This window comes from Phyllostomus discolor, chromosome 8, assembly GCF_004126475.2.
Source record: "Phyllostomus discolor isolate MPI-MPIP mPhyDis1 chromosome 8, mPhyDis1.pri.v3, whole genome shotgun sequence".
NCBI classification, from domain to species: domain Eukaryota; kingdom Metazoa; phylum Chordata; class Mammalia; order Chiroptera; family Phyllostomidae; genus Phyllostomus; species Phyllostomus discolor.
This window is the reverse complement of record NC_040910.2, coordinates 101101626-101115216: the sequence shown is the minus strand read 5'-3', so window position 1 is coordinate 101115216 and position 13591 is coordinate 101101626. Positions and strand designations below refer to the sequence as shown.

At 57.4% G+C, this 13591-nt stretch overlaps 1 protein-coding gene across 2 annotated transcripts in view; it reads left to right on the top strand.

Annotated features, from left to right (window-relative positions):
* Positions 1-13591, top strand: part of ABCC3 (ATP binding cassette subfamily C member 3) — a 39045-nt gene that overhangs the window by 24249 nt on the left and 1205 nt on the right. For both annotated transcript variants that reach the window (XM_028521089.1, XM_036033736.1), the window contains exons 18-30: positions 538-705; positions 1029-1221; positions 2265-2382; positions 2569-2716; positions 2817-3024; positions 3243-3553; positions 4648-4847; positions 4999-5125; positions 6123-6224; positions 7851-7997; positions 8187-8345; positions 8955-9121; positions 11639-11833. In XM_028521089.1, the coding sequence (XP_028376890.1) occupies positions 538-705; positions 1029-1221; positions 2265-2382; positions 2569-2716; positions 2817-3024; positions 3243-3553; positions 4648-4847; positions 4999-5125; positions 6123-6224; positions 7851-7997; positions 8187-8345; positions 8955-9121; positions 11639-11833 (2243 nt within the window). The remainder of the gene's footprint in view (positions 1-537; positions 706-1028; positions 1222-2264; positions 2383-2568; positions 2717-2816; positions 3025-3242; positions 3554-4647; positions 4848-4998; positions 5126-6122; positions 6225-7850; positions 7998-8186; positions 8346-8954; positions 9122-11638; positions 11834-13591) is intronic.

The following is a 13591-nucleotide window of genomic DNA, read 5'->3' as shown; positions in this document are numbered from 1 at the left end:
CCTCTGATGCCTGAACGATCTCAGAGTTGATAAATTCAGGGGTTGATGCTGGGGTTCTGTCTTCACTTTGGACCTTCGTAGTTCAGGACCATGGACAAAGTCATCAACATCTTGGGCTTTAGTTTTGTGATCTAGAAAGTGGGGCTAATGGTACCTCTCTGGGAGGACGGACGTGAGGACCAAATGGGGTAATTGCTGGGAACATCATCTGCAAACCGTGCGGGTGATGGACGATTCAAAGGTCAGTTAAGGACCTCCTTTATCCTCCCAGAGGATGAAGGTGGCAGGCAGGGGGGCCAGTTGGGCCGGGCGATGGAGCAAAGGGAGCGGGATGTCCTCACGTGTCCCAGGCGGACTCCGAGAGCCACCACCCATTCTCCATGGCCTTACAGCTTCACAGAGACAGGGCCAGGCACATGAAATGTGAATTCAGAGGCCTGTCGTGCTGAATGATGGTGGACAGGGCCTTTACCCCCCTTGAGCCTGTCTGACCCCCTTCTACCCAGTACCTACTTCCCACTTCTCTCCTCCGTCCAGGGCATTAACTTGTCTGGGGGCCAGCGGCAGCGAGTCAGTCTGGCCCGAGCTGTTTACAGTGACGCCGACGTTTTCTTGCTGGATGACCCACTGTCAGCTGTGGACTCCCACGTGGCCAAGCATATCTTTGACCAAGTCATTGGACCAGAAGGTGTGCTGGCAAGAAAGGTGAGGCCTCCAGGAGGCTAAGGGGCTAAAGCGAGATCTAGGGCCCCGGGAGAGAACTGGTGGGAGGCCAAGGGGTTTGGGTGAGACCCGGAGGTGTGGGAATCTGAGAAGAGGAAGGAGAGGATGGGTGGCTAGGGAAACCCATGCAGAAGTCACAGCCCAAATGCACTGAGCCAGCTGCGGAGAGCATGGGGCGCGTCCCTGATGTGCCCATCCATGCAGCCTGGCACACAGGCTCCTCCCACTTGCCCCGTGGCCCTGTGCCTGTTACAGGGGTGTGTGCTGAGGGCGGTGGGGGTGACAGTGTGCTGCCTTCTCCCCAGACACGGATGCTAGTGACGCACAGCATCAGCTTCCTGCCCCAGATGGACTTCATCATAGTGCTGGCTGACGGACAGGTGTCCGAGGTGGGCACCTACTCAGCCCTCCTGCAGCGCAGTGGCTCCTTTGCCAACTTCATCCACAACTACGCACCCGATGCAGGCGAGGAACCCCCAGAGGAGGACGGCAGGACGGGTATCCCTGGCTTTCCGTATTCCTGTGTCCCCTGTCTTGGCTGGGGAAGGCATCTCTGAGTATCTGTGGACAGGCCCAGTGTTGTACAGGGGAGGTTCTGGGGGTCCCGGACCCTCTGTGGATGGTCAAACAACACCAGGAGGGAAAGGGCAGGGGGTGTAGCCAAGTCCCTCCCTCTTCCTCCTCCTCCTCCTCCTCTTCCCTAACTGCCACCTTGGAGCAGCAGCTCCTTTCTTAGAGCCTCAGTTTTCCCATTTGTCAAAAGGGCATAGGGCCCAGGCCCAGCTTGTACAGCCAGGCTGTTTCATAGACGAATTCTTGGGCGTATATGTAAGCCCTTAGAGAGGTCATTGATTTATCAACAAATATTTATCAAGCAATGGCTGTGGCCAGGCACTATTCTAAACACTGAGAGAAGAGCGGACAAACAGACAAATCCCTGTCCTCGCTGAACATGTGGAAGTCCTCGGGCTTAGGAGACACCCCTGCCCCGCCCGCGGCTTGCCGTCCGGTCCCTGCTCCCCAACCCCAAGCCCTGGGCTGGCTCACTGACCTGCTTCCCGGGTTTCTTACCTGCTGCTCTGTGTGCGGCCTGCACGTCTGCAGCGTCTCCTCAGGGCCCTGTGCCTTGCCGAGCACTTGACACACGTCCGTTTCTGTAATGCTCACAGTGGCATGATGAAGTGGCACTATTATTATCCCCATTTTACATGCCTGCCTCACGTCGCGCCGTGAGGCAGCAGGATTGAAGCTCAGCCAGTCTGGCGTCAGGGCCCAGGCTCCTGACCCTCATACTGGAGTCCCCTGCGCCATTGCTCCTGATGGGAAGTTTTCCTTCTTTTCTAACCTCAGCCTTTCTGGCTGCCCTTTTCTTGTGCCGACACAGAGTTGGTCACTGATCTTTGTCATTATGGTCCTTGCTGCCCCTTCAGCCCTTGTCATCTGACTTATCTCATGCTTGTCCACTCGGGCTCCTTCACTAGAGTGGGCACGGGGGCTCGCAGGGAGCCAGCTGACCTTGCCTCCTTCCTCCCGCCCCGCAGCAGCTTTGGACAATCCGGAGGGTGAGGAGGTGCCGCTGATTGAAGACACGGTCAGCAACCACACAGACCTGATGGATAATGAGCCAGTCACGAACGAGGCCCAGAAACTGCTGAACAGGTAGGCTCCTGAGAGCTCTCAGCTTCCCTCGAGGCTGTGTCAGGGCTCCCTACGCCCTGCCAGCTGGGGTATTCCCCCTGACACTCGTACCCCGGGCCTCCGCTGCAGCCTGCGCCCTCCCCCTGGGCCCTGTCTTGTGAGTGCACCGGAGGCCTCCGCTCCAGGCCTGACCAGCTGCCTCCACAGGCAGCTGAGTGCCATGTCCTCGGATGGGGAGGGCCAAGGTCAGTCTGTGCCCCTGAAGCACCTTGGCCCAGCAGCAAAGGTAGTGCAGGCAGCCAAAGGGAAGGCAAATGGGACGCTGATTGAGGAAGAGAAGGTGGAGGTGGGCAAGGTGAGTAAGGTGGACTGGGTGGGCTGGATAGGGTGGGCAGGTCCCCAGCAGTCCTGGGGCTCACGGGAGTCCTCTGCCCCTGACCACCATGGCCATGCAGGTGAAGGTGAACGTGTTCTGGGATTATGCCAAGGCTCTGGGCCTTTCCATCACCCTGGCCATCTGTCTGCTGTACGCGGGTCAAAGTGCAGCTGCCATCGGAGCCAGCATATGGCTCAGTGACTGGACCAACGAGGCTATGGTGGATGGTGGACAGAACAACACCTCCCATAGGCTGGGTGTCTATGCCGCCTTGGGAATTCTGCAAGGTGAGGCTGCAAAAATACCTGGAAGGGGTTCCAGCGGTCCCCTTTCTCACCTCTGAATTGCTGAGTCCCCCAAACCATGCCCTTCTCCCCACCATCGCAGCTATTGCCCCACCTCGAAGCCTCCCTAGCCCACAGTAGCGGCCCCCCTGCCTCTGAGCCTGCCCCTGAGTGCCTGCCACCTGGGCCAGATGAGCGAGCACCCCCGCCTCCTCCGACAGGGATCCTGGTGGTGCTGTCATCCATCATGATGGCAGTGGGCAGCATTCGGGCCGCGCGCTTGCTCCACCAGGCGCTGCTGCACAACAACATGCGCTCGCCACAGTCCTTCTTCGACACGACGCCCTCGGGCCGTATCCTCAACCGCTTCTCCAAGGACGTCCAAGTCATCGACATGCTTCTGGGCCCCGCCATCATCCTGCTGCTGAGCTCCTTCAGCACCTGCATCTCCACACTTGTGATCATTGTGATCAGCACGCCGCTCTTCACGGTGGTCATCCTGCCTCTGGCTGCCTTCTACATCTTCGTGCAGGTGCTCAGGGGGCGGGTGGGCGTGGCTCTCTGGAGGGGGAGGGCCGGAGCTCCTGTGAGCAGGACCAGGGGTGGGATGCAGGGAGGGCAGACTCAGGGGCTTCGCAGCTGGGCTTGGTTAGGGACAGTGGTCCGTTACTGTCCCTCTTGGAAACTTATTTTCCTCACCTGTAGAGTAGGGAGAATCATAAGGCTGTCAGTAGGATGAAATGAAGTCCTCGTGAATCGTGGCTGGACCCAGAACTCCTTCCTACGGGCTATTTTTTTAATACAATATTGTTCACAGTCTGAGACACATTATCTTTTCCTTCACTTTATACATTTCTAAACACATATGTGTATGTACGTTTTAAAGATGGGCTGACAACTTTCAGTATAGCCAGCGATAAAAGGCGGTTGTGTTGCCAGGCCCCCGTCCTGCCATGAATCAATCAGTAGATGAAGGTACGCACAAGGTGGCCAGAAGCCCCGCTGTGCAGAGACTGTGACGTGGGCTGCGCTGCGTGCTGGGACAGGGGACTCTCAGATGCACGTCGTGCACCGCTCTGGCCATCTCGGGTCCTCAGGGCAGAGGAGGGGAGCTGGAGGCAGAGCCATGGTTTTGTGGTGCTGAAGCTTGAACGGCTGGATTGGGGCATGGGAGGAGGAAGAGGCTCTTTAAGAAAGAGTTACAGAATTATCTTATTTTTGCAAATTTTGCAAAAACATTCGACCGTGTGAGCACACCGCTAAAGCCCCTTAGTGAAACTAGGCATATTCACGGACTTAGAAGGCCAAGCAAGGTCTGTGCTGTAATCTGGGCCCCTCAGTGAGTGAGCGGGGTCAGGAGCTCAGAGGGAATCCGGAAAGGATTTGTGGACGAAGCGGCCTTTTGGGCACCTCCTGGGCAGTGCCGAGCAGGGGGAGGGGGTGGAACAAGTTCAAGCAGCCACATTAGGCCCCTGCGTCTTAGATGCTTCCAGGCAGGGGGAGGCAGCAAGGTCTTGTGGGGGAGTGGGGAAGGGTGGGAGGAGCCCGGAGGGGTTCAGAGGGTATGCAGGACTGAGCTGGCGTTCCACAGTCCTGACCCCAGGCTTCTCCTCCACCCTCCGTCAGCGCTTCTATGTGGCCACATCACGGCAACTGAAGCGGCTGGAATCTGTCAGCCGCTCGCCCGTTTACTCCCACTTTTCGGAGACGGTGACCGGCTCCAGTGTCATCCGGGCCTATGGCCGCATCCAGGACTTCGAGGCCATCAGTGATGCTAAGGTGGACAACAACCTGAAGAACGCCTACCCCAACTACTTCTCCAACAGGTCAGAAGGCTCCTCCCCACCCCAGGCTCCTCCAGGAGCTCCCATTAAGGTCTCTGCAGGAGAGACCTTGGTGTTCTGGGTCCGAGCCCCTCCTTCCCCCGAAGCCCCCTTCCTGCACCTGCCCCAGTTCCTCCTTGTCTGATCCCTGCAGGTGGCTGGGAGTCCGAGTGGAGTTCGTGGGGAACTGTGTTGTGCTCTTCGCTGCACTCTTTGCTGTGATTGGGAGAAGCAGCCTGAGTCCAGGGATGGCGGGCCTTTCTGTGTCCTACGCCCTACAGGTATGCAGGCGTCTGGACCCCAGGGCAGGGCCACCACTGGGGCAGAGGCCACACAGGTGTCACGAGCACCTCCCGAGCACCTTGCTCTGCTCACTGTGGGACCAGCCACAGGTTCCGCTCTCCAGCATCGAGAGCTCACAGTCAAGCATGGAGAGACACTCCCACCAACAGGGGATTGTGATGCCGGGTGAGCAGGTCTTGTGGAGGGAGGAGCAAAATGCAGTTAGACCCGGAGGAGATTCTCCACTTTGGGCAGTTAGAGAAGTTATCTTGGAGCTTGGCCCTAACACACAAGCAGGACTTGTCCTTTCTGTGCACAAGGTCCAGAAGGTCCACCCTGACAGTTCCTGGGGCAGGGAAGTGTAGGGCTGGAGTACGCTGCATTTCAGGTGCCTGCAGAGCAAGTACCTGAGCTAGAGGGTGGGCAGGTCAGTGGCCGCAACTGGAATTTTGTGAGGCAAATCGCATTTTCAGCACCTTGGGAGGCTCAGGTCTTGAGAGCTTTGGCAAACGAAGGAGAGCCCAGGCAGATCAGCCTTCTCAGCCTGCCAGGTGCACATGGACCACCTGGAGGTCTGGTTACAGTGTGGATTCTGGGGCAGGAGGCCCAGGGTGGGGCTCAGGGTCCTGCGTGTCTGTCGAGGCTCCTTGCTGCATGAAGTGTGGTCTAGGGACCCACTGTGTCAGCATCGTCTGGGAGCTTGTCAGAAATGCAGGATCTCAGGCTCCGCCATAGACATGCTGAGTCAGAAGTGAGGTTCTCTGGGAAATCTTATATACATTAATGTTTGGGAGACTCTGGCCTAGGGGACCCTTGGTTGAGTCTGCATTGTCCCTGCCTGAGGTGCAGTTGTGACCAGAGCCCCAGGTGGCACCGCTGTCAGCTTGCCCAGGCCCGCGTGGCTCATCGGTGTGATAGGAGCATAACCAAGGGGCCACTGGGGGAGAGGAGCGATCCCCCCACTTACAACCCAGTCCCTTTGGTCCCTTTGGCCAGGTGACATTTTCTCTGAACCTGATGGTACGAATGCTCTCAGAGGTGGAATCTAACATTGTGGCTGTGGAGAGAGTCAAGGAGTACTCCAGGACGGAGACTGAGGTGGGTACTGGGATGGGCCTGCGGTTGGGGGAGTCTGCCATAGCTGGGGAAGGGGGCTCAGTAGCCCACTGTCCCGATACCCCAAAGCCGTCTACGCAGGGGGCTCTTTATTCATTCATTCATCCATTCAGCCCTAACTGAGCATCAACCAGAGGTCTATGGTGAAGTGTAGAGGTTTCCCAGTTCGGCAAGACAGGGTCTGCCCTCCTGCAGATTCTGATGGAGTGGCAGAGGTGAGGCACACGGCAGGGTGCTGGGGTGGAAGGCCAGAGCTCGGGTGATGCACCCAAAGGGGATCATTCAGTTGGGGTGATCAGGGAGGTGAGCATCCAGCCAAAGACGTCAGCCTGGTCAAAGGAGCAGCGGTAGGACAGCCTGCCCTTTGCTGGGGAGACAGAGTTGTCCTCTGCGGGGAGATTTCTCCATTCACACCCTCCCGTGGTCGGGCTCAATCCATTGAGCCACACCAGCCAGGGCTCTACTTTTTGAGGAACCTCCCTACAGATTTCCATAGTGGCTGTACCAGTTTACGTTCCCACCAGCAGTGAATGAGAATTCCTTTCTCTCGCCAACCTCTCCAGCCCTGGTTATTACTTGTGTTGTTGATAACAGCCACTCTGACAGGTGGGAGGTGGCATCTCATTGTAGTTTTGAGTTGCCTTTCCCTAATACTGGTGACGTTGAGCCTCTTTTCATAGGTCTGTTGACCATTTGTGTGTCTTGTTGGGAGAAGTGTCTGTTCAGGTCCTTCCAGTTTATTTTAACACCCTTCCACCTAGTCCTTCTGTTTCCACTCCCCCCTCTTCCTTCACCTGGTAGCAGCCAAAGGGGTCCTTTAAAAGCATCAAATCATGTCATTCCTCTGTGCATGGTCCTCTAATGGCTCTGCATCTTAGAGTAAAAGATCTTAGTCTTTAAAATGGCCTTCAAAGCCTTACATTACGGGGCCACCCAATACCTGTCCCTTCCCTCTCACCTTTGTCACTGTGCTCCAGAACACACCTGGAGGCATTTGCATTTGCCACTCCCTTTGCCTGATGTGCCCTACCCCCCAGATACTTACTTGGCTTGTTCCTTCACTTCCTTCAGGTCTTTATTTATACATCACCTCCTCCAGGAAGGCTTCCCTGACTACTCTGTACAGAACAGCAACACCAAGCACTTCTCAGCACTCACTCATCACCTTCTTACATTATGCAGCTTTTCCTGTTTGCCGATCATATGCCCCTGTACCAGAATTGAATCCTCAGGGGAGCAAGGACTCTGTCTTGTTCACCACTGTGACTCCAGCACCTGTCACGGAGCACACAGTCAATAATAATGAATGGCGATGGGGGGGGGGCTAGGGCAGGGAAGGAGGGACAGCTCGGAAGTGGGGAAAACAAGGAGAGAATAGGAGAGGGTGGGAGTGGAGGGTTTGGAGCAGCATGCGGAGAGTGGAGGCAGAGGGTAAAAGATTCACTGAACCACCGAGTGGGCCGCAGAGGCACCGGTGACTCTCCCCCCAGCGACTGTGGCGGGTGAGGACGGAGGGAGCCTTAGGAAACAGGGAGGCTGAAAGTGGGAGGGGCCAGGCTGGTGAAGAGGTGCCACCCTAATGCAGAACCCATCTTCCCCCCACGCCAGGCCCCCTGGGTGATAGAGGGCAGCCGTCCTCCTGCAGGCTGGCCCACCCAGGGCGAGGTGGAGTTCAGGAATTACTCTGTGCGCTACCGGCCGGGCCTGGATCTGGTGCTGAAGAGCCTGAGTCTGCACATGAGCGGTGGCGAGAAGGTGCGCATGGGCTGGGCTCGTGCCTGGGACATGGCTGTACCCCTCGTGGGGAGTGTGGGCCTTTGGGAGAGCAGATGCTCCATCCTAGTCGTCTGCTTGGCCTCTCTGGGGGAGTCCAGCAGATGTCCCCAGCAGATGTCCCCACCGACCCCTATGCCTGCCCCTGACTGCCCTTCCCCACCCCTCCAGGTGGGAATCGTGGGCCGCACTGGGGCTGGCAAATCATCCATGACCCTCTGCCTCTTCCGCATCCTGGAGGCCTCAGAAGGTGAAATCCGCATCGATGGCCTCAACATAGCAGACATAGGACTCCATGACCTGCGTTCCAAGCTGACCATCATTCCCCAGGTATGACCCTGACACGGACTGGACACTCTGGCCAGTGACCCTGGGGGTCTTGGCCAGTGACCCTGGGTGGCAGACCCTACCCCTGTTCTGCTGCTTGAGGTCCCAGACTGGCTGGAGAGCCAGACCATAGGAGCAGAGCCGCAGATCAGCCACCTGTTATGGATCTGGAAGGGTCAGGCGTGCCTTGGCCCTGTCAGACCCTGCCCTGCAAGCCCCTGGGCCAGCAGACAGAGCCAGGACCATAGGACCCCAGCAGCACCCCACTCCAGAGTCATTCCGTCCTGGCCTCCTTGTTCCTCAGCTCCGAATTACATTTCACTTTTTCTGGCTCCTCTGGGGGTTTCTTTTTTCTGCTGACTGGACACTTTGGAGTCAGATTAGCGTTCAGGCCTCTGCTTTAAGCGGAGGACATTGTGATTGGCAAAGCTGAGGTTTATCATTTCCCCACAGACATAGTCTGTCTCCTTGGCCATTGCCTCCCTCCTGGAAGGCTGGGGACAGAGTAGGAACGCGTCCACCCCAAATCCCGTTATTTTTCCCTGCCTCTGGGGCCCGTGGCTCCTCATGGGGACCAGGCTGCCTCCCTCTAAGGCCTTGTTGTATTCCCAGGAACCCATCCTGTTCTCGGGGACCCTGCGTAAGAACCTAGACCCCTTTGGCAGTTACTCCGAGGAAGACCTGTGGCATGCCTTGAAGCTGTCCCATCTGCACACGTTTGTGAGCTCCCAGCCAGCAGGCCTGGACTTCGAGTGCTCTGAGGGAGGGGAGAATCTCAGGTAACTGCTGGGAGTGGGCGGGTCAGAAACAATACCCCGTGGAGCCAGGGGAGCTGGCACCAAAGGACCCGGAGTCCAGACCGGCTGTCTCTCGTCCTCCCCACCCCGACCTGAGCCCGGGTGCCCTTAGGGGGTGTCATCTGTCTCGAACAGACTCTGTGTGCCTCTGTGTGCCAAGTGCAGAGCACCATCTCACTGACTCCTCCCACAAGCTCCAGAGATGGTCCATCGTCCTGCTTGGAAAATGAGGAAACTGAGGCAGGCCCAAAGTCATGTCCCTGGGAGAAGGCATGCCTGGGATTTGAACCAGGTCTGGGAGATTCCAAAGCCCTATTCAGAGTCTTATCCTGTTGGCTTTCAACGCCACTCTGGCCTGGGGCTTGTGGGAGCGTGGGCTGCACCTGCAGAGCAGGTGAAAGGAAACCGCCAGTGCTTTCGGCAGAGCATAGGTACTTTCCAAGATGGATGCGGTCTCATCTGTAGTTGAGGAATGGGCGAGGGGCGCTCTCTAGGCTCTTCTTTGCCTTCTTACCGCCATAGACTCTATGTGCCCAGCCTCTGGGCTGTGCATCAAGGAGAGCCAGGAGTCTCTGCTTACTGAGTCTTGAGGCTTCAGAGTCCCACAGCAGTGCTGGCTGTGTGATTTTGGGCAAGTTGCTTAGCCTCTCTGTGCCTCCTGTTCTCTCACTTTAAAATGGGAATAATAACAGTCCTATACATCTTGGCACCATGCTGCCCAGTACAAGTTTAATGGGAGCCATGTCATGTGTAATTAAAATATTTTCTAGTAGTCACATTTAAAAAAAAAGGAAAAAGAAACAAGGTGAAATAAATCTTAATAGTGTTTTTTATTTAGCCCAATATATCCAAAATATTATCTTTTCAACATGTAATTGATGTAAACGTTATCAGGGCAGTTTACAGTTTTTCTCACTATGTTTAAAACGCCGTGTGCATTTTTCGATGGACAACATGCCCGAGTTCAGAGGGCACGCCCGAGCACTCCACAGCCACAGTGACCAGGGACCGGTCACATGCTCTGTCACATGGGGCCAGAGCAGTCTTAGGGTCGTTGTGACTGATAGAAGGGACTTAGCCAATATATACTCCTGAGAAATCCAGCTGTTCTTCTTTACTCATATTCTTCTACTTGGTTCATACCCATGGACTCTCTCCAGACCTCAAAGACGAAAACAAAAACCTTTACGTTCGCTCAGGACTTTAGTAGTGCTTGAAACGCTTTGGCCCCCACTATCTTGTTTAATCTTGACTGCAGTCCTGCAGTCCTGTGGGCCAGGAATGAGGCTCCAAAGCGTGCAGTTATTTGCCCAAAGCTGCTCAGCGAGCAAGGGGAGGGGCAGGAACTCAGGCACGTGGGGTGTTTTGCCCAGATCTTTCTCTGCTGCACTATAGCCACCCGTGGGATGCCCCTGCCTTGTGAGACTGAATGTGCATTTTAATAGGATGTTACTCCCACAACTGTGTGGAGGATAGCTGGCAGACAGGCCTAAGCATCTAGATCCTGTGCCCCAGAGTTGTTTGGGGGCCCATTTTCCTGGGCCTGCTCGCCATCAGCAGCACCCCCAGAGCACCCCTCCATCCCATGCACACCAGGCTCTGAGACAGAAATGGGCTCCCCTCCTCCCTCCCTGAGCTTGTTGCCTCTTTAAGTATAACCTGTATCCTGCACCAGTCCCACCATAAATCAGCCCTGAATTCTATCTGGCGGCTCATTCTGCTGCCAAAACCTTCATTAGTTGCGGGAATGGGCCGGGGAGGGAGCCTGGCCTTCACTCCGGCTGTGGTGACTCACCCCTTTGGGAAGGGCCGAGGTATTTGTCCTTGGGTGTGGGGGTGCTGCCGCCTCTGTGGCTGGGAACACAGCCTGGCTTTGTTCACCCGCTCTGGCTCCCAAGGTGAGAGGTTGAAGGTATGCATCCTGCCTCTCCTCCACCTCCCTAGCGACCTGACCAGACCGGACTCAGGGAGTCCCCCTGGGTCTTTCCCTGCCCTGTCTCTTCTTCCCATGGCCCTGGCCTGGATTTCCCAGGGGGGCCGGAGAAGACTCTGAATTGTGTGGTGTGAGCCTCAGCAAGACGGCATAATGTGTGCAAATACCCGGGAAGGGCTGTTCAAGCGTGTTCTCGCTAAGGTGTAAATGACAGAGTGGAGCAGCAACGTCCCGGTGCTAGTTGAGGAGTGAGGAGTGAGGAGTGAGGAGGGGGATGCAAGCAGGAGAAGGGAGAGAAGGGGAAGCTGGCGTGCCAGAGGCAGACGGAGATTTTACTGTTGCCGAGCACTGGCTCTGCCCTCGAGGCCCCTCGTTCAGCCTGCGGTGTCCAGACCCCCACTCGACCCCCGTTCCAGCAGGACAGGGCTGAGGGGCCGTGAAAGAGCTGAGACGGAGAGCCGGTCCTGGGCCACGGGGAAGGAGTAGAGACAGAGACAGTTGGGAGGGTGAGGGCCGGGGGCAGGTTGGGGGTCCCGGTTGGAGATGTCTGCCTTCTCCGTTCTCAGTGTGGGTCAGCGGCAGCTCGTGTGCCTGGCCCGAGCCCTCCTCCGCAAGAGCCGAATCCTGATTTTGGACGAGGCCACAGCTGCCGTTGACCTGGAGACAGATGACCTCATCCAGGCTACCATCCGCACCGAGTTCGAGACCTGCACGGTGCTGACCATCGCACACCGGCTCAACACCATCATGGACTACACCAGGTGGGGCACTGGGACCCAGGCGGGAAGGGACCTGGGGGGGGGTCCCCTGGGCCACTGGGGAGAGGCAGGCAGGTGAAGGTCATCTGGGCACGGGACAGATGCGTGTCCTTGGGCAATGCGATACACCTTTCTGAACCTCTGACTCTCAGGGTTACAGTAAACTGAGTCGATGAAATGAGATCCTGGGAAATGCCAGCTTCCTCCCCAGCTCCTTACCATAATCCTCCCTATACCGGTTTTCTCAGAGGATCAGGGAAGGGGCCTCGCCCTCGGGACCTTGAGGCTTCTTTGGGGAGACAGTGCACTCAGCCACAAGGAAAGACTGTGACCTATTCCCTCATTGTGCCCAATGTCAGAGGGTGGTGTTGGGGAGCGAGGGGAGGGGCCGGGTGACTCAGAAGCCTCGAGGAAGCGAGCTGGCGTGGGCCCAGCAGGCCGGCCCCCTTGGGGACATGGAGCTCAGAGTGAGAACGAGGAGGCAGGACACGGCCACAAATCCACGCTGAAGCAGGGCGGCGAGAACGCACGGACAGGCCTTCATTCACAAGATAAATGCCCACAGGGCATGCGGACGCAGGGCCAGGGCCGTGGGTGTGGCAGTGTGCAGCCCTCGGTCCTCTCTCTGCAGTGTCCCCACACAGCTCCCCGCGGCTTGGGCAGCAAGCTGAGGATGCCCTGTGCTGTGATCTGTCGGTTCCACCTGCCCCACTCCCCACTCCCCATTCCCCACTCCCACCCAGGACCCCACTGGGGGAAGAGAAGGGAGGGTGGGCAGGAAGGGCTTGGCTCTGGGTCCAGATAAAGGACGGGGTTGGGCTGAGAGGGTCGGTTTTCAGGCCCAACTGGAAATGGCTTTCACCAGCAGCCCTGAGGGGAGAAAGCTCAACCTACCAATGGGGTGGGGCAGTATTTATTCTAGTGGGGCTGACAGACATTAATCAAATAATCACGCAACCCAGTGTGTAATGAAAGCCCACAGGAAGGAAGCGGGTCTGTGGGAAGGGGGCAGGGCGAGAAAGCCAGTTTACCCAGGGCAGCCAGGACACCTCCTCTCCTGAGGAGGGGAAGCCCAGCCAGGCCCTCAGGAGTGAGTAGGAGTTGGGAAGTGGCGGGGGGGGGGGGGGGGGGGGGGGGTGGACACGGGACGGGGTAGGGAGGGAGCTGGAAATGTCAGGCAAAGGACACGGCCCATGCAAAGCCCTGAGGTAGGAAGGCACGTCAGGCTGGAGTGCAGGGGTGAAGAGGGCAGCAGAACCAAGGGGAAGGGGAGAGAGGGGTGGGCCCAATTACGCTGTACTTCGAGGACCAGGGTAGAGCACCCCATACCCCACATGCAGTGAGGGGCCCCTGAGAGGAGGGCGCAGTCTCCTGGGCTCCAGTGTGGGAGGTGTTCAGGCAGTGATGTCCACAGACACGCTCCTTCCCGGGACATGCTTCGGGCACCCCATAGACGGGGAAATGGTGTGGTGTGCACCCTCCTGGCCGGGACATCTGCCCAGGCTTGGGAGAGCCCTTTGCACTCCTGCCTCACCCTGGCGGCCAGCCTGTTGGCCTCGTACCAGGTGCACCCTGTGATTAGTCAGTCGGTGGGATCGGCAAATGCCAGGCCTACGCTACGTGTGTGGGTGGGGGAAGATCGACCCATCAGCAGCAGCCAGGTTTGCAGCCAAAGCCCCAGATTCCAGTGTCGCGTTTACTGCAGCCCGGTCTCCTGCTGGGTGCCTTTGTGAGTCGGCACAAAGCAGATGGAAGCACACA